At 49.8% G+C, this 19,903-nt stretch overlaps 1 protein-coding gene and 1 long non-coding RNA gene across 3 annotated transcripts in view; both read left to right on the forward strand.

Moving 5' to 3' along the window:
* The first annotated feature begins 8,060 nt into the window (after window positions 1–8,060).
* LOC130543174 (uncharacterized) lies at window positions 8,061–18,668 on the forward strand. Of its 2 annotated transcripts, XR_008958310.1 has the most exons (5): window positions 8,067–8,155; window positions 9,553–9,720; window positions 13,947–14,055; window positions 16,733–16,803; window positions 18,320–18,668. It is a non-coding gene; the product is annotated as an uncharacterized LOC130543174 (long non-coding RNA). The 2 variants fall into 2 exon arrangements; XR_008958309.1 differs by having other exon boundaries at window positions 8,061–8,155; window positions 13,947–18,668.
* Window positions 18,669–18,910: 242 nt separating this feature from the next.
* Window positions 18,911–19,903, forward strand: part of EPAS1 (endothelial PAS domain protein 1) — an 82,591-nt gene continuing 81,598 nt past the window's right edge. The window contains exon 1 of the mRNA XM_026486635.4: window positions 18,911–19,513. Coding sequence (XP_026342420.2) covers window positions 19,488–19,513 — 26 coding nt within the window. The 5' untranslated portion in view covers window positions 18,911–19,487. The remainder of the gene's footprint in view (window positions 19,514–19,903) is intronic.

Consider the following 19,903-nt stretch of genomic DNA (forward strand, 5'->3'; position numbering starts at 1 on the left):
GACCAGGTGTTTTTGCTGTCATGTTTTACAAGTTTACATCTCCATTCACAGAGTAAGAGTCTGAAGGACCAGACCTTGCCTTTGTCAGGGGGCACGTTCTGTGCTATAGCAACGCCCGGTACACGGTGGCAGACTCAGCGTGGCTTTGCTGATGCAAGGTTTCCAGACCCCAGCCCCAGCTATTCCTGTCTTCAGTAGTTCCCTGCTCAGCCGTTATATGCTGCGGACTACCCCACACATGCTTCTGAAGGGGAGCTGAGAAATACACGCTGATGGAGAGATCGGAGATTTCATACCCGCGTCCTCCAAAGGGAATCTGCATTGGCCGAGTTACCTGGGAAGCGCATGAGGGAACCACCACTGAGCTTTAACGGTGGGATGCCAGGTATCAGCAAGGGAGGAATGGTTGGCATGGGAACCTTTCTTGGAGCCATTCAGTCATATCCTGCTTTCCCTGACTGCTTTGCCTGGGTGTGCTGCCGGTTCTAGACAGGGCACGGGGGCGGCGGGGTGGTGGGGAACGGGGTAGAAAGAGGAGAACGGAGCTATCCATTTACAAGGAAACACCTCTCACTCCTTTACTCCATGGAAGCCTTACTTGCCTAGATGTCACCACGAGAAGAAACATTATGGCTGGGTTGTCTGGGAGGAGGGGAGCAAGTGGCATCCCCCCCTCCTCTGTCCCCGATCAGCAAGGCTGCCCAGAGCTCCTGCCGGCACCTTGCCCTTTGGAAGAGCTGTGGGAAGGAGCTGACTCAGCCCTCTTGGACCCACAGACCCACTGGGGAGATAAGGTTCAGGATGGGAAAAGTGGGTGTGGGGATGCAGAGGGAAGGAGGGATGAGCTGCATTTATTGAGCACCTATGGTGTGCCAGGCACTGCGCTAATCACATTTACATCTGTTACCTCCTCTAATCTTCCCCCAGATCTTGTGAGATAATTGTCATTAGCCGCATTCCCCAACACAGTTTATTTCCTCTCACACCCTTTCTCCATTGTTCTTTTTCCTGTTTTGTTTTTGTCTTTTCTGATCATAAAGTAGTGTTCATTATAGACATAGTATATGAAAGTAATATGAAAGTGCAAGGAAGAGAAGGAAAGTCATCTATAAACTCACAACGAAGATAGAACCATTATTAGCACCTAAATGTGTGTATTCCAGTTTTTTAAACTCATTTTAAATATATGTGATATTACCTTGTACACTACAATTTTCTATTCTTCTTTTTTTTACTGACCTTTATACCAATAATATTTTCATGGCATTAAAAATTCTAAAACGGCATCTGTAGCATCTTTGCAGGGCCTCATTCTGTGGATACACAACTAATTTTCCTGTTTCCCAACTGCCCGGCATCTGGTTTTCTATCATTTGAAATTTTAAATAACGGTTCAGTAACATCTTGGTACTGACATCTTTCTATGAATTTCTTTCTTTTTTTTTTTTTTTTTTGTCTTTTAAGATTTGAAGAACCGTTAGGGGTCAGTGTCATTGTGATTTTAAATGGTAGTTTTATTTTCTAACTTCAAAAGTGAGAGTTGTTTAATGTGAAAAATTTGGAACACTTAAAAAAGAAAACAACATTCCTAACTTTTCAAGTGGCTATTATTAACATTTTGGGGTGTTTATTTCTCCGTTCTTTTTCCTATGACATACAATATGTAAGTATAAATAAATAAAGCTGCAAAAAATGGGTTGACATGGTATAATCCTTACTACAACCTGCTTATCAGCAAGCACTGTATTGTGATCATTATATTATTAATTATCTTTGACAATATTACTTTTAATAGCTGCATAATTCCACTTTAAGGATACACCACACAAGTTAAAGCATTCTTTTACTAGTGGCCATTTAGAGTTTTGTTTCCAAAACTTTCCTATTAGTCACTCTGTTATGAATATCTGAAAATCTTGAACATCTCTGAATATTAATCTCTGACCTCATCTCTGATCATATCCCTTCATACACATTCCTAGAAGTGAAGTTACTAGGTCAAAGTGTACGAGTGTTGTCAGAGCTGTTGGTACATATTGCTTAATTGTGTTCCAAAAAGCATCCTTATAACCAGAGACGGTCTGTCTTACCATTGCAAAACTGATTATTATTCATTTCTTTAGTATTCGCTTTTACTATTAATGATCGTGTTTTGAAATGTTCACCAGCTATGTGTACTTCGTTTTTCGGAATGTTCTTGACTCCTCTTCGCCTTACTGTTTTTGTCTTTAGTATATTTCTTGATGTTCTAGATGAGATCTTTATATTTTAAAGATATTAGCCCTATGCTTATCACACTCATTCTTGAAGAATTTTCCAAGTAAAGAAGAAAAGTTCTCCATTTTTATAGAGGACTAAACCGAGACTCCGTGAGGAAGTGAGTTATCCAAGGTCGCCCACCTGGCAAATGGTCTAGCTGGGATTTGAACCCAGGTCCTACTGGCCGTAGAACGCTTGATCAGAAAAGAAGAAGAGGAGAGGAAATAAGAGGAGCTGTGGAAGGCTCCGTGGTAAACCGTGAGCCTGTGCTGTAGGATGAGTAGAAGTCAGCAGCTGGAAGGGTGGGGATGTTTATGGAGGAGGAGGAGAGACACAGGGCTGGGGGCTGGGAAGCCAGGAAGGGGCCTGGCCTGGTGCCAGCTGCGCGTCTTTCTGGTCATTGCCCCCGCGCTCAGGGACACGCTTCTGGCAGCCCTGGTACCTTCATGACCCTTCAGAGGACTGCCTCCAGCAATCACCCACATCCTCTCCGAATCTGTGCTCCGCCCCACAACCTTTGGCTTGTCCTCACCTGTATGTTCCCGAGGCTTTGAGAGGCCCCTTGTTACCTCTTGTGCTGACATCCAGGGGTGGGAGAAGCCCAGGAGGCCACACCCTCAGCAGGGTCCACATTCAGAGGTCTTCTTTGATCGTCTTTTCTTACCCAGTTACATTTCTTCTAACCCTCATTTCTATGGACACTTGCTAATTGCCAAGGAAAGAAAGAGGAATAAGGCAGAAGATTGGATTGTTGATTTCCTTAGGTTGGGTGTGCAGGGTCCTAGCTTGGAAGCTCCTTGACATCCCTGCAGCCCTCTCCACCTCCTCCGCCCTTCTTGCCCCTAGCACAGGGCCTGCCCTGGGACTGGGCTCAGTAAATGCCTGCGAATGACTGACAGGGCGGGGGGGGAGGGCAGCCTACCCTGGAAAGGCTGTCGGCTGGCTCTCCTCCCTCCTCCAGGAAGGACCAGATGCAAAAACAGCAAATAAATGTAGCAGTTTGATTTTTCATTCTGGGGTCAGGCAGATGCCTTTTAGAGAGAGGGCAGAGGCAGGGAAGGGGGTGGTGGCGTTGGAAGGGGAAAGGGGGGCGGCACCATGTTACTTGCCCTCTTCTCTTCATGGCTCCCGCTGGACCCATCCTCAGGGAGTTTGGAAATGCCTAACATTTTATCTTGGCAGTTAAGTGCACTCTGGGATTTGGATGGGAACTTGCAGATTTGGAAGCAGGGATGGAAGGAAGAAAGGATACAGTGTCCGTGGAGGTGGGAAGAGAATTGCCATTTTCTGCAGGTTGAAGGGAAATAATAGCACATGGAAGCCTGATCTACAGAGAAGAATAAGGAGCATCAGAAATGGTCATTATATGGGTGACTCGAAGAGAACAATCTCTCCATTCTTAATTTCTTTAAAAGGCGATGGTCTATAGCAATAACAACAACGTATCCTGGGGCTTATATTCAAGGAATAACATATGTGACAACAGAAAAAAGGATGGGGGTGGTGGTAAAGGGTTTAAGTTCTCATATGCAAATTCCAGGTCGACTGTGCTCAATTGAGGGTGCATATTGTAATCCTTAGAACAAAAAGTTAAAAAATCGAACAAAGAGGTTAGCTGCAAATCCCAGAGAGGAGGTGAAATGGAATACTAAATTATAGTCCACGACTGATCTGAAAGAGCACCAGAAAAATGAGCAGAGAACCAACGAGAAACCAAACAGAAAATAAATGATAGCACCTATTAATTATAATATCACCCATGAAGGGAAGAAATGAGATGATCTCTAAGGCCTTTTCCAGCTTTCGGTGTCTCTGATTTCGGTTCACACCCCGTGTGATTACTAGTGGCTCAGAGGCCGTGTTTGTGAAGACGAGATACGGCAGACTGGGAGGAGAATGGGTCTGCTCGTTCCGGGGTCCATGGTTAGCCCCTTGAGACTGTGACTATGGGTCTGCTGTTGCCATTAGTGTAGCAAGTTGAGGTGATGATTCGGGGCAGGGTTGGAGTCAGAGAAGCTGTCAGTGCTACCCGTCAGGCCCAGGGTGAAGGCCCGAGTTAGAGTCCGTCTGCTTGAAGTTTCCTGCTGGATTTGGCTCACTGGCCAGCTCTGTGGGCTGAAAAGAGCCAGACTCAGGAAGGCAAGGTTGGGTGGGGCCAGGCTGACCCAGCAGAGCTCCTGCGGCCTCTCACAGCAGCTGCTCGGGGAAGGTAGGCATGTGTTTCCCATCGTTAATAACCTCTCTCCCCCAGGACTTTTTCTCTTTCTCTTAACAATGCAGTGCAATAGCCATTCGGTCAAAAACCTTTACTGATGACCTGACGTTACCCGAGTCCCCGCCAGGTGCTACTGTAGGTATGGCTGATGCGGCTCGAGCGAGCCAAGGGCGCTGAGCCCCCCCCCCCCCCCCCCCGCGGGAGACAGAAGCAAATGTGTGATTCCGGGGAGCAAAACCAGGTCGGTGGGTGGAAATGGAGAAGACCCTGTGCCTGCTGAGGGCGGTGAAGGGCCAGTGGGGGAGCAGGGGCAGCGCGTGCAGGAGGCCTGAAGCCGGGAAGGTGAGGGCAGCAGGGTGGCCTGGGAAGGAGGGGGCAGGACCGGAGCTCAGAGAAGGAGCTGCCTTTGTGCCAGGAAGGGACTGTCCTCCACTTTGGAGAGAAGCCACGTGAGGCTGTAAGGAAGGGAGTGATATGGTCTCATCTGAGATTTAAAGATGACTCCAGTCGCTCTGTGGAGAATAGCCTAGAGCAAAACCAGAGAAAACCGAACAAAAAAGAACAATGGGCAGCGAGATAGCAGTCCTGGAACCTGCAGTGTGTTGTGTGTGATCTTGGGTGCGTCACTTAGCCTCTCTCCCGTGTTATCTGTCCATCAAATGCCAAGAGTAGGATCTAGGCTATTTACGTCACAGAGACATGGTAGCCATCCGTCATTTAAACAGTACCTTTAAAGGACAAAGGGCTGTACAAAACAGGCGGTGGCATCATCTTGCCCCTCGGGATACTGGGCACGCTAAATTCAAGCGATGAAATGGGGTCTGTGTAATAATAACTCGAGTTCCTTTCCTCCATGAACATCATGGCGGCACCTGAGCCTTCCCTCGCACAGGGGCTGGTTAGCTCCTTTGGTTAATGAGGCCAAACTCAACTCCAGTGCCAGCCAGATTCTTTTCCTCCATTCCCAGGCCACAGCCTCATCAGACAGTTCTTAACTGGATGTCACCGGGCACACCGGCCCCACCGAACCAGTGGCTGCCCCCCCACCACCACTGAGGCAGCCCCCATGCAAGGGAATGAGCCCACCACCACCCCCTGGGGCTGAAGATCAGCCTCGAACCAGCCCCACTGCTGAGCTGCTTCGCTCCGGCCGAGGCGATGGCCTCTTCAGAATGGGGAGCCTCGTCCGGCCTTCTCACAGGGGCCTGTGGGATCCACAGAAACCCTTGGGGAGGGGCTGGCGTGTTAGCCATGTTGTTGCTGCTGCCAAGGGAACTACCTCTGTTGTCACTGGATTGGGAAAGAAAGCCTGTGACACATCAAGAAAGATTTCTGTGTTCCTCCAGCCCTGCAGGCTGGATTCCAGCGGAAGGCCATTTTGTGAAACACGTGAACCAAGCAAAAAACAAACAAAAAAACCGCAAGAAGCCAGACTCTAGGCACACATACCCTTTGGGGAACATGGAGGTGATTCTTGGACCTCCACACTGTGCGTGCATTAAAGCTCACTTGGCCCTCCCGGCATCCCTCCGAGTAGATATCATCATCCTCATTTTACAGACTGGGAAACTGGTATTCAGGGAAAGTAATGGATTTGTCCAAGGCTATCAGATGGGCTGCAGAGCTGGGAGTCAGCCCGGGTCAGCCTGATTCCAAAGCCGCGTGCAGCCCAGGCCTTAGGCTTACGGCCCTAGAGCATTCAGAGCACCTCTCCATTGTTCTTTCCGGGAAGGCCAGCACTCCAGACATGCTGGGAACCCCTCAGGCCAGAGATGATTGAGGACAAAGTCAGACCCCTTGGGGCTGGTTTGTCATTTTACTCCATCAAAAGACAAATACTCAATCAGCCAGCAAAATATCAATTAGAGGGCTGGGCGAGAGGTCTGGCAGGCAGGCAGGCAGGAGGTGTGCAGACCCAAGAACAATTTTGAGAGCAAGATGCAGCCATGTCTATGCCCAGAGGAGAGGCTGTGCTGGCCACGGAGGAAGGAGCTGACCAAGGGCTAGCAGGGAGTCAGGGTCAATGAAATGCAGACAGGTGCAAAAAGCTGATGCTATGGGCTCAGCCTCTACCATGGAAAAGCCAGACCGCCTGACTGCTTCCCTTTCCGGGGCCTAGGACTCGGGTCCTGGATCTCTCTGGAGCACAGCAGGCCAGCCCAGGGCCACTGGGAGTGCCCAGCACAGACTACATGTTCACCTCGGGCTAGCCCCGGTGCCCCAGGCACAGACCCTGGCCCCACCGTCCATTTTCCTTACAGAGCCGTCCTCTCAGCACTTGCCAGCAACTAGCTGATGACTGGCCGAGTGGTTGAGGCTGCGCAGAGCCTGGACGCAGGAACTGAGCTAGGAAAAGGGACTTCTTCCTATGTTGAGGGGAAGCCGCTGGGGAGAAGGGAAAAATCAGTGAGAAAGTCTGTGTGGGGCCAGTGTAGTGCCCTCTAATGTATGCGATTGGGCCCACAGCTCCTCTGGGGTGACAAGGTGACAGGGTGTGGGGCTCAGCTGCTTGGCCTGCTTCAGGACCTCAGGCAAGGAGAGAGGGCAGAAAAACCTGCCCTTCCTGCCATGTGGGCCTCCCTGCCTGCCTCCCTTCCTCCCTCTCTCTCAACACTATTTTAAAAATGTAACTAGAGGCTTACCTGGTCCCCACCCATCTGCTCAGGGAGAAGGGGAGGGAGTTCAGCTAGATAGCTCTACGCTAGTGGGTGGGGAGGGAGAAAAGTAGGTCCTTCCTTCCAGAAGTAGGCTCATTTAGCAATGGCAAAGAGCAGTAGAGAGGGGTCTTTACTAACTCTTAATCTTAAAACAAATTGATTTAAAATTATATGAAATACTAAGCTTTAAACGTATGGAATTTATATTAGCGTGCAAGGTTTAGGGGTTTTTTTTTTGTCTGTTCTGAGACTATTCCAACTTGCTAATGCTTTCCTTTGGAAACCCATAACAGTATAAGAAACCATGACGTTGATAGGACATTAATCATCACATTTGTATCAGGGTTTCTAAGGTGCTTCTGGGCACAGTGACCCTGTCCCTAAGTCTGTGAAGTAGGAGCCACTAGTAACCCCATCTTGCAGATGAGGGTGCTGGGACTCAGAGATGTTGAATACGTCCGTGACCACCTAAGAAGTGGAGACCAGAATGCGGGCTCAGGCTTGAGACTCCAGGCCCACCAGTGGGCTCTCAGCACCTTCCTGTGCCCAGCCTCTGGGCCCGAAGGAGAAAAGGGCAATGGTGAACCTGCCTGCTCTTTTAGCTCCGCCCCCGCCCAGGGCACGGAGCTCACGCAGACCCGGTTCAGTCAGGTTGGGTCCTCACACTTTATAGGGCTTTAGACTTTCCCCATTCTGCAGCTCATTCATGTTTTCACCTTTCTCTTCACTTGGAAGAAAAATAAATGTAGGAACAAATGGAAATGGGATGTGTTTGTTCCTCGTGCTTTCTCTTGAGCTCTCTGGGCCAAACCTCTCCAGCACGTGTCGTCCGCATGCCCAGCCCAGTGCTGGCTGCCTCAGCACCGGGCTGAACAGTCCAGCGGGCCTGCAGAGAGGGGCCACCTCACCTCTGCTCTCTCTTATGCAGATACTAATGGAAGTGGCCTCCTTATCTCTGTGATCATCATGGCTGGGTGTGGTCATTGAAAGCCTCAAACTCAGTGGAAACTTCTGGAGAAAAAAGGTATATTCACTGGGAGAGAGGACTGGGGAAAGAGAAAGGAAGAAGTGTGGAGAAGAAGAGAAGCAGTAGGCACAGGGAGCAGGTGGGGGGGGGGGCGATTGCCCAGGGCAAGACACACAGTAGAACCTTGCAGGGCCTGGGTCCCTCTGGGTCCACTCGTCACAGCTCCGGGCTTCCTCCATGCTGCTTACACCTAAATATCCCCTGAGCTACGCTGTGGGGAGAGTTTGAGTGGCCTTTGAACCTACTTAACACCCCAAGATGCTAAGGTCTCCACAGCCACCTGTCTGTACTCCCAGGGCCATGCATATAGACCAGTGTCCCCTCAAACTTCAGGGCTGTAATAATTGGCTCCTTGCTGAGAGTGGATGTACCCCAGGAGATTCTAGAACCCACGGAAATTTTGCTCTGATGTTAATAGCTATTATGCAAAAGTCGAGTATAAATTGAGCATGAAGGTTTTCTAAAAACTGGGAGGAACAAGAAAGATAAACTGTTCTTATGAAGGGCTGGGGAAAGCTACCTGGTAACCTGAGCCAAGGGCTGCCCGGGTCAAGGACATCCATGCTCCATTCCACATATGCTCCCAGAGTTTGCAGAGAAATCCTCACCACTGTATAGTGGTGTCGTTCCTGCCACAATGGCCACGTAATTATTGGGGGCAAATTCATGGTGGGAAAGCTAGAATGTCACGGCTAAAAGATGAGAGTCACATTCCATTTCTCATCAGCACAGGGGTCACAGTCATCCTCCAAAGGCCCCATCAGGCATTAGTAATACAGGTGTTCTAAGTGGTCTAGAGCCAGTAAAAGCTGATAATCTCAGATGATGATAATAACTAAACCTCCTCGAAGGGTCTTTGTGCCGCTTCTGTATGCCCTGCCCTTTGCTTTGAGAGTGGTAAGAGAGGATTCAGCCCTTACTCCCAGACCAAAATGCTCTTCAGCCACTTCTCTGACTAGCAAACTCCGGCTCATCCTTCAAGACCCAGCCAAAACGGCACCTTTTCTGCAGACTTTCCCTGACATCCCCCACCCCCAGCCAGCCTGGCAGAATCATTCTCCTTTCTGAACTCCCAGAAAAACAGGGTTTTAAACTTCTTACATGCAGTATTTTGTCTGTTTGCAAGTTTGTCTGCAATAGTAGACGGTGAGTTTAGAGGGGAGGGCTGTGTCTTATTCATCTTTCTAAGCTGAATTTCAACCCCATTGATGAGTAAGAGCTGGACACTTGATAAATGCTTAAGAGGGGAAGGACGAATTAGTAAAATTAATTAAGTAAACAAAGATCAGAATACATACAAAGAGAACGAGGCCTCAAATGCAATGAAATTTGGAGAGATAATTTGGAAAGGTACATTTTTATTTTATTTTTTTAAGATTTTATTTATTTGGCAGAGAGCGAGCGAGCGAGCGCACAAGCAGGCGGAACAGCAGGCAGAGGGAGAAGCAGGGTCCCCACTGAGCAGGGAGCCCAACATGGGACCCGATCCCAGGACCCTGGGATCATGACCCGAGCTGAAGGCAGCCGCTTAAACCCCTGAGCCACCCAGGCACCCCAGAAAGGTACGTTTTTAAATGCTGTTGTTTTATTACTATTAAAATGTGTTTTCTATTCTTTTTTTTTTTAAGATTTTGTATTTATTCATTTGAGAAAGAGACAGAGTGAGTGTAAGCATGAGTGGGGGCAGGGGCAGGCAGAGGGAGAGGAAGAAGCGGACTCCCTGCTGACCAGGGAGCCCCACTCGGGGCTTGATCGCAGGACCCTGAGATCATGACCTGAGCCGAAGACAGCCACTTAACCAACCGAAACACCCAGGCGCCCCTGTGCTTTCTAGTCTTAACAGGTAAAGTTACTGTGGAGTTGTCTGTGGGTCTTTCCAGTGCTCTCCTCAGTGTGGCCTTCCTTATGAACCTTGGGCATTACGAGCTTCACTCTCATACACAGTGAACCCCGGGCTCCCTGCCTTGGCTTTGCCACTGGCATGTTTTTATGTCACAAGACATCTCTCTACCATAAATTACTGTCTGATGAACGCCCACTTTAATTTAGCCTAAAATAGAACAATTAGGAGGGCAAATCTGCTATAATGTAAAATGAACGATTAAGGTAAGGCCTTGTCTAAAGGCTTCGAAACGTCTGTGCCTCCACTTCCCCTGGGGTAGGTCATTGAGCACACTGGTCCCAGGCGGGCTTGCGACCCCAGCATCCATGCACCAGAGACTGCAATCCTGAGACAGACCAAGAGAAAAGCCTCAGAGTTTAAAATCTTAAGTATTTACAGGCACATTCTCAGCATTGCATCCCTGGTTTTCTTCAAAGGGCAAAGACAGAGGTATGCACTCAGAGAAAAATGAAGCATTTTAAATGGGATTTGTGCGGGACCGTACTTCTGGGCTTGGCACCTGGGGAGCTCCATGTGCGTGTATGTGTGTGAGCGCCCAGGTGCATTTGGGGCCGTGTTAGCATGTGCCCTGACTCGATGTTTGTATGTGCTCTCCCCTCTAATCTCAGCGCTCCAAAAGGACCCAGCTGTAGTCCCAGAATGACACAGACAGGAAAAGCCTTTACATGGCCATGGAAATCATAAAGGGGCAATGTTCCCTCATTCCTTGTATATTAGTAAGTTTCAAAACCAATTCCTGTAGTATCCGGACGCCCTAAATGTCCTGTAACCATCCTTCTCACTTAACATAGATCCGAAGTCTCAATGGTCTCTTGCTATCTCTGACCATTTCTTGAATCTGCAGGCACTTTGCTGGGGGACAGGACAATGAATTGCGGGGCAAGCCATTTCTGCGGTTGTGAGGCTTTTTCCTCCCATTTTCCTTTGTGCTTCTATCAGCCTAAATCTGAAGTTTAAACCCCGAGAGTGGGCCAGACAACACCGAACTTCTCTCAGCAGCCAAGCTCCCTCGAAGACATTGCTGGATGCTCTGTGGTCTGCCCCAGGGGTGGTTTCAGGATGGCAGGAGAACTGCTCGGAATGAGATCAAGAGAAAGTGAGGTGAGAAGGTGCTGGAAACCAGCTCCTGCCGAGTCAAACTTTAGTCAAGCGCCTGCCTAGATCAGATGCCCAGAGTGATTTGTTTTCCATGTAGGAAATGGAGGTCGTAAGGACGCAGTCATGTCCTGACCCAAGTATTCCACAGATGGCCTCACGTGTCTGCCAGCTGAGGCTTCTGGGGCAAAGACCACCGCTTAATTCAGTGATGCATAGCCAATCCAAACATCAGAGCCTAAAGGCTCTAAAGAGCCAGCCCTCTCACTTTAAAGAAAAGGAAACCGAGAGCCAATGATAGAAATTTAGCCAAGGATTTTTTTTTTTTTTTTTTTTTTTTTAGAGAGACAGAGAGAGTTGGGGAAGTGAGAGAGCATGAGAAGGGGGAGGGTCAGAGGGAGAAGCAGATTCCTTGCTGAGCAGGGAGCCCGATGCGGGACTGGATCCCGGGACTCTGGGATCATAACCTGAACTGAAGGCAGTTGCTTAGCTGACTGAGCCACCCAGGCGCCCTGTCAAGGACTTCTTATCTGACTGGAAGTGCCTTGAGGAATGGTGCATGTCTCACTGATCTTGGTAGCACCAGTGCCCAGCAGGAGAGCTGGCATATAGGGAGCGCTCACCGGATGCTATTCAAGTAAATAGTGCCTACAAATGAATGAGTGAATGAATGAATGAATATACCAGCCAAGATTCTTAGCCGCAAGTAACAGAAATTATCTCCAGCAATTTGAGAAGAACTGATTTATTAAAAAGGTTCTGGTTATCTCACAACGTCTCTGGGAGGGGGGGTAACTGGAGAGCCAGGCGCAGACGTTAAGGCAGCCGGGAATTAAGGCCCACACTGGAAGCCCGCTGTAGGTGACTGTAGTTCACACGGCCAAGCCACCAGCTAACTACTCGGGATGCTGATGCTAGAACTGCTGGCACCAAGATGCTGTCAGTGGGGTGGCAACCGCTTTGCAAGGTGCCTGCTTCCCCGAGACTCAACGAGATTCAAAGTCTGGGTAGATGTGAGTGATTCAAAGAACCCGAGTCACATGTCCACACCAAGCGTTCAAGAGAAGCTGAGATTATCTGGCATTTTTACTTTCTTTAGTGAAAGCCTTTTCTTTAGTGAAGCCTTGCTGCTTAAGGTGAGCGAGGAACTCCCCAAACATAGAAAGGTGCTCAGGTTCGGATGCTGAGGAACTGAGGAGAAAGAAGATGTCCGATGTCACAAGTAAATTAAGGCAGCGGAGGTGCACGATGTAAACACATTGTGCATTTGGCTGACTCTTGCCTCTCTTTGCCCCATTTGGCTGACTCTTGCCTCTCTTTGCCCCATTTGGCTGACTCTTGCTGCAGGATGTCCCTCCCCCTTGCTCCCCAGTCTCCCCATAACTTATTTGTGGGAGTCCCTGGAGCATTTTTCACAAGTTCTGTCTGTAGCTGCCATTTTTTCCCCTAGCCGGCTACAGCACTTCCTGTCATTTCCATAGTTAAGGCCCTCTCCAAAATTAGGTCAGGACATTTGCCACTGCCTCCTGGGCCCAATTTTTTTTTTTCTGGTCACTTCTTGAAGACCTTCTAATGCATCGCCAGCACTGTGGCTTCTGACATCAGCCACATGCACAGCCCTGAAAGGGGCCTCAAGACCCTGAGAGAGTTATGTCAAACAAATGGGATTCGTATGATACAATCAGAAGGCAACATTATTATTTTCTTCCATTAAACTTTTAAGTGGTCCATTTGATGGATTATTTAGTTCCCACTTGGAATAAAATCTCAGTGAAGTCCCAAGACTTTTAAAGTCACTCTTGAGTAGTAAAAGTAGAAATTCCTTTGCCCATACTACATAAACGTCTTGCGTCCGGTAGGTAATGAAAATTCTCAGCTTCACCCCAGCTTAGAGCTCTGTCCTCCCTAACTTAGACTTGCTTCAACCTGGAAGCCTGAGCGGACAGGAGGGAAGATGCTATCTGTTGCTTGCACCCTAAGATCTTGGCTGATACATTAATTTGTTCATTTATATGTCTGCATATTTGTTTGGTCAGCATTTACTGAGTGCCCCAGTTATGCTAGATGCCCTGTTAGGCATTGAGGAGCCTAAGATATTTCCCTACCTAGCACCTCTGTACTTAACCCCTCTACTGGCCTACATTGGCCCCTCGAGGCTAGGAGAGGGGAAAAATAGGATAGGGAAGGTCGTCTTCTTCTTCTTTCTCATCTTTTTCCACTTCTTCTTCTCCTTCTTTTTACTAGCATGGGTGTAATTTCTCTTTGGTTTTCCCCGGCCATGGCAGCTATTTGCCTCTTTGGTATCTTTGTGGATTCCTCGGGTGGTCTCCTCCAACTGCATCCCCTTATGGTTCCAGAAGGGCCCTCCTCCAGCAGGTCACTTGTGGTCTTCCTCAGCTTCTGCCTCTGGTGGTCCCTCCATCTCTTTCTGTTGAGACCTTTTTGAAGAGGTACGCATGGCAGGATCCTCTTAAAAATCTTCAGTGGGTATTCCTCCTGTGAATTCCACATCTGGTCTGTAAACAGCATGGTCTGTATTGGACCTGCTTGTCATTGCCCAGATACCCTTCAGGAATGAAGGCCTGTTTCCCCCCCGGGGTGCTGTTGCCTAAGGCCACAGCCTTTGACTGATCAGGGCAGAGGTAGAAAGGCCTGACCTCTTTACTCCACTTTGGGACAACTCTGAAGAGCCATCCCAGCTTCAGACACCCTGAGGGGTTGGATGAGACCCTTGTGGAGGCTCCACTTTGCCCCCTGCCCAGTCCCACTTCTGTTCCTTCTTTCCCACAGGTGCTGATCCCAAGGGCTCTCCCTCATAAACCTGCTGAATGCTAACCTCCCCCTCCTGCTGGCTTCCCCGGGGAATCCGACCTGCAAAATACACCACTGCCGTGACCAGGTGAGTAGGAGTAAGCCTCGAACCCAGCCCTCCACCTGGCTCCAACAGCCGCTCCAGCCAGCCTCTCACCTGGGGGCGCTCTCCTGAGGCCCTCAAGCTGCAGGGGATGAGTCTCAGGCTCTCACATGGTCTCGGGTAAGTCACTGGACTCGGAGATAGCTGAAAGGCAAGCATTAGTCCATGGTGCAGGGAGGGGAAATTCCATGATGTTGACAGCTCCATCCTAGAAATGCCACTTCTAGTCCTTGACTGTATCAGTGCGTTCACTCCCTTGAGGTGGGCATTGACTAAAGCATGCAAAACTTTTCGAAAGCTCTTTTGCTAGTTCTGTATTTCTGTGTTTTGAAACTGAGCTAGAGAAAGTCCCCTTTTAACACCCCATTACAGGCCGAAGCCACACTATGGGACCAAGGAGGGTGTCTCTGACCCCTACTTTGTGTCATTCTTAGTTACCAGACTTCAGAGCAGTGCTACTTGAGGCCTGATGTCATCATTTCTATTGATAGTAGCACCTTCATTTCTGCTTGTGCCCTTTCTACTCTAAGGTGGGGCTGGCACATCCTTCCTATAGGCCATTCCTCCCACAGAGATTGCAGCCACCAGCCTAGCAGACGGGCCAGTCTGGGCGAGGTGTCTCTAACTCCTAGCAGTGATGATGGCTGGGACTCTAGCTTTATCTTCCTTCTTATTCACTCTCTCCACCCTCCCACCCACCACCACCAAATCCTTACAACACCTATTGTTTAGAGCATGTGATTTCGCTCTCAACTTTTATATTTAAAACGTTTTAAGAATATATAAATTATATAATATATTAATTGAAAAGTAGTTTGGAAGAGGAAGAAAGGAATCATTACTTATTGACACTCACTGATTTCAAAAGCCTTAAAAAGTAAGTCAATGTGCATGTCATAATCTGGGAAATGCAGTGGGTGCACAACTGGATTGGCTTCTCCTGGAGGGAAGGGAACCACTGGCTTTCTCTCCCTCCAGATTGATTCCTTCCATTCTCCCTAAACCAGCATAACACAATGGCCATGAACCAATGACTCCTTCACTATTTGTTGAATGACCAAATGATAAACACATAAGACCTTTCCTGGGCAGACATTAGTCTCTAAGTCACGGATAATCCAGATGTGGGGGTGGGGTGGGGAAACTGTGGTTCTTTAAACCTGGATCCTTCTCAGTAAGTACTAAGAATTCAAGTAGAAAAAAATGTTCGACTCTTTCCTCAGTAAGAATCCCAGAACTCTTTTAGAAAGATGGCAAAAGCTGAATTTGTAGAGTCAAAAGTCATGTTTAACCGTAGATATAGCATACGTTCAGGCTTTGGCCTGAAGCCAAACACAGGAGGTATGGTTTTCTGGTCATGGGATTCATTGATAAGCGTGAGGACAGACTCCTACAGTCACAATTTAAGAGCTGGTTTTGTTTGGAGAACTAACAGGCAAATGTGAGGGAAGGGGTGACTTCCCTTCCAACCCAATAAATGGTGGGACTGGGGCCCGAAGGGTATTACATGAGATAACACATGTGCAAGACCAGGGCTAGTACCACCCGAGAGTGAATGCCCCCTGAAATTTTGCACCCCAACCCTGACATGTGACAATACACTGAAAGTTGTGAAATGCTAAAGAAATAGCCCAGCCTTCCAAGATCTCCTCTCCTGTTAGATCCCACCCATCCCAACCTAATTTCCAACCACATCCTGGGCCATACTGTTACTTTAACAGGTTTACCGAGGCCCTCTGTCTTCCACCTGCCCACCTTAGCCCAGGTGCCTCCTCTTTACCAAGTCTGTAAGTTAACTTCTGGTCTCCATCTATCCCAATGTCCTAAGGGTATGTGTGCTCTACAGAGGAGAGAAGAGGCTAGAGACCCAATCTTGTTCCACATTAAAACAAGTCAGTATTCTTCTGGGGTCATAGACTTTGCTACAAGCTGTCCAGTCTAGAGTTGGGGGACAGGTAGGGAGATTTGCTGGGAGATGGGCAGTTGCTCCCATTTTAAGCAGCTTGGGAGTTTTGCCTGGTGATGCCCTCTGCTGCCCTCTGTGGCCAAAAGATCATTGTCTCTAGAGACACTCCTCTAAATTCTGGAATCCATCTCTTTCCGCCATCATCTTTTGAAGGTTTTCTCCTGTAGAGCTCCGTGGGAGTTAAAAAGTAAAATGAGACACTCTAGCCACAGGCCTGGGTTGGGTTTATACTCTTAGCTCCTTCCTGCAGAGGTTGTTGAACTGAATCCTGGAAAAAACCTTAAGTGGTCATTGAGCTGCTTAGCTCTGCTCGAAGCAAGGCTGGGTCCAATTCTTCTATATACAGCTTTTGGTGAATCTCTCAGACACTGCCAAAATCCCAGACTCTTCAAAGTTACTCACTGGGATTTTCATAATACCCATCCAGTTGCTTATCAGAGCTTGGGGACCTTTCACTTAGATGGCAAAATCCCAATTAGAAAAATGGGCAGGCTGGCCATGGGGAAGAAGCACTATTACTATGGTAGATTTGTTGAGTGACTCTTTCTTTACCTTTCCTCTTCTTTTTTTAAAAGATACCAAAAAATCTAATTTCATAAGCTCAGCACTGCTGAAATGTTCTGTGTAGTTTGGAGATGTTGTTCTGTGACTTACAAGCATAGCCCAGACTCAAGAATTTTCTGCTTCCTCGAGCAGTGAACCACCTGAGCACCTGGAAGCCACCAAAGCACCTGTTTCTTCTCTCACTCCGGCACCAAGTGGGATAAGTAAGCTTATTGTTGATTAAGGGAGCACTGTGTCTTACCAATATCGTTATTAAGATAAATAAATGTGTCCACTAGGACTGGGGGGCTGGAGAAGCCCAGTAGGAAATCACTCCATTTCTGAAATCCACCAGCCCCAAGAAATGGCTCCCTAGAGAGATTTGCAATCTTTGTTTGAATCCTTTGACTGTCAGGCGTGATGTTTGATTTCAAAGTCTGTGTACACAGTGCCCATGGCTCTAGGAAAATGAGAAAATGTGCCTGGTTCCCCAGTTCTCGGCAAGTTATCTCCTCTCCCTATTCTGCTTTCCAGTGCTTTCCAAAGGCCCCTGAAAAGTAGCCCCACCCCTCCTGGTGTGCAAGGGAAAAATATGTTTACTTTGTATTTTGGTGATAACACAAACCTAAACGAAAAAAAGTTCCGTTTATGATTATTTTTTTCCTGATATTTATTTTTGCATTGCAGTTAAAAAAAAAAAGCTAGCGTTAAATTTACCACCCTAACCACTTTTAAGTGTACAGTGCAATAGAGTTAAATATATTCACATTTCGTACAACAGATTCTAGAATTTTTTTGTCTTGCAGAAGCAAAACTGTATACCCATTGCGCACTAATTCCCATCCCATCCCCCCACCACCTTTCTACTTTGTTCCTATGAATTGCATTCCTTCAGATACATCATAATAGCGGAATCATAAAGTGTTTGTCCTTTTGTGACTGGCTGTTCTCACTTTGCATAAAGTCCTGGACTTCCATTATGTAGATTATTTAATATAAAACATGACCAGGCTTATGGGGAAAACGTACAGCAAGGCTGTCAGTGCGAGGGCTACCACTCCCGTGGCCCTTGCTTTGTCTTCTCTTCTACTCACACCTATGAAGCTTTTCTCAAAGCTTGGAAGACTGAGCCTCCCCTGTCCCATCCTGAGAACTGGATCAACATAATGTTAGTAAATGGGGTGGGATTCTTGGAAGAGCACATAGATCGGGTCGATCAGGTCAGGCCAGAGGCACCTGGCGCATAGATGCCCGGGCCAGCATGGGTTGAAGGCGGCGTTGAAAGCGCAGCTGGAAAATCCCTGCGCTCTAATGGCCTGCCCCTTAGATCTCTGATCTCTCCACACTCAACACCTGCAGACTTCATGTTCCTAGGGCTTCGATAAAACACTGGAGACACATAGGGCAGGTCCGAGATCCTGTGATTTGATGACACGCTGTCAATTCTTATCCCCAAATCACACTAGGAAGCCAGACTGACTTGTCCAATTCTGAATTGGCCCAGGTCCGCGCGGTGGTGGTCGGGTGTTGGGAGCAGGGTGCAGCAGGCCCTCGCTCGAAGCGTGGGCCCTCCTCTCCCGCATCCTCACCAAAGCCACACAGTCCACCACCACCCTGCAAGCAAACAGGTGTACCAGTTGAGGGAAAGGAAGAGCAGGCGAAGCCCTGGCTCTATTTCACTACACCGTTTCCCCCAGACCCTACAGGAGCGGTGATTGCTCTCCCTGCCTCTCCTTTCAGACGGCAAAGTCAGCGGCACTCTGCCGGGAAAAGCGCAACGCCTCGGTTCGGAGCGCCGCTGCTGGGCCGTCGGAATTATCCCCCAGAGGGCTCGGGGGCCAGGCGGCAGAGCGAGGGACGCTGCAGCGGCACTGCGGAGCGGCTGTGCGTGGCGTGGCAGAGCGCGGGACCCTGGGTGCTCGCGGTCTTGCCCTGCTCCCAGAGGTACGGAGGAGGTGAAAGCGCACCGCTGCAAAGGGGCACTCCTGCTGTCCGCGGCACTCCCGGAGTCCCACTTCTCGCTGCCGGTTAGCCCCACTTAGGTCGCGCTTGCCCGGTGCGGAGTCCCACCTTACCACAAGCCACCCCGCCGACCTCATAAACAACTTCTGGAACTGCTGGGGGAGGAGGCGGGGCGGGCGGGCCGCGGCGGAGCAGAGCGCGGGGGCAGGGGGCGGGCCGGGGTCAGGGCAGAGGCTGCGGCCGCGCCTCCCCATTGGCCGGGACGCAGTGGGCTGCCCGGGCGCGCGCCGCGCCGCGCCGCGGGCGGGGTGGGCGGGGGCGGGGCCTGCCGGCGCACGCCCGCCCCCGCCCCCTGCGCCCGCGCCCCCTGCGCCCTCCCCCGCCCAGCCGCAGGAGTTTTTAAAGTGGGCTGGCGGCCCCGGGAGCCGGACATTTGAGAGCGGTCCGCGGCGCAGCCCCTGCGCCCAACACAGCGCTGTCCTGAGGCGGCTGTACAATCCTCGGCAGTGTCCTGAGACTGTATGGTCATCTCCGCGGTCGTGCCCGCCCGGCCTTGGACTCTTTCAACTCCAGTCGTTGCAGCCACTTCTTTTTTTTTTTTTGAAAACCCAGAAAGTGACTCCTCTTCGCGGGAAAAAGGAACTAAGGTCCCGCTCTCGCGGCCCTCTTTTTGGGTTTGACAGCCTCCTCCCACTCCTTTCCCCGACCCCGCCTCCCGGTGCAGGTTCCTCCCCGGCACCTTTCTCCACCCTCCTCCCCGCACCTAGCCAGCAGCACTCAAACTTCCACCTGACTGTGCGGGGCGCTCGGGACCTGCGAGCACCTAGGACCTTTAACACCTGCCTGGGCCACAAGGAGTAGGCAAGGGCCAGAGCGAAGGCGGCGACAGCAATCCCCACCGGCAGGGGAGCTCAGGTGTCTGGCGTCTCAGAGCGGCACGGCGACAATGACAGCTGACAAGGAGAAGAAAAGGTAAGCGGGCGTCTGCGTTGGCCAGGGAGCTGGTCTGAGGAGGATGGCCACGCCGCACGGGGTCGGCGCCACCGAGAGCGGCTAGGAGAGGAGTCCGTAGGGGTCCTTGAGGCTTGAGGATCGGTGTGGAGGGCTTTGAGGGGGGAGAGCAGGTGCCCTGTCTGCGGACGCGGCGCTTCGGCTTCGCAGCGGAGGGTTCTGTGGGCCGAAGAAGTCGCGAATCTGCGCGCGCGATGAGGCCAGGAGGCCCAGGGAGATGACCCTGGAGGTCGGAGGGGCTGTGGCGCGCGGAACCTTCCCAGATCGCCACCGCTCCAGCCCCCCGCACTAAACTCATGTGGCCAGCATGTTGAAATATTTCTGGGTTGGCTTGACCCAAGTCAACTTTCA

Source organism: Ursus arctos, unplaced genomic scaffold, assembly GCF_023065955.2.
Source record: "Ursus arctos isolate Adak ecotype North America unplaced genomic scaffold, UrsArc2.0 scaffold_8, whole genome shotgun sequence".
Classification (NCBI taxonomy): domain Eukaryota; kingdom Metazoa; phylum Chordata; class Mammalia; order Carnivora; family Ursidae; genus Ursus; species Ursus arctos.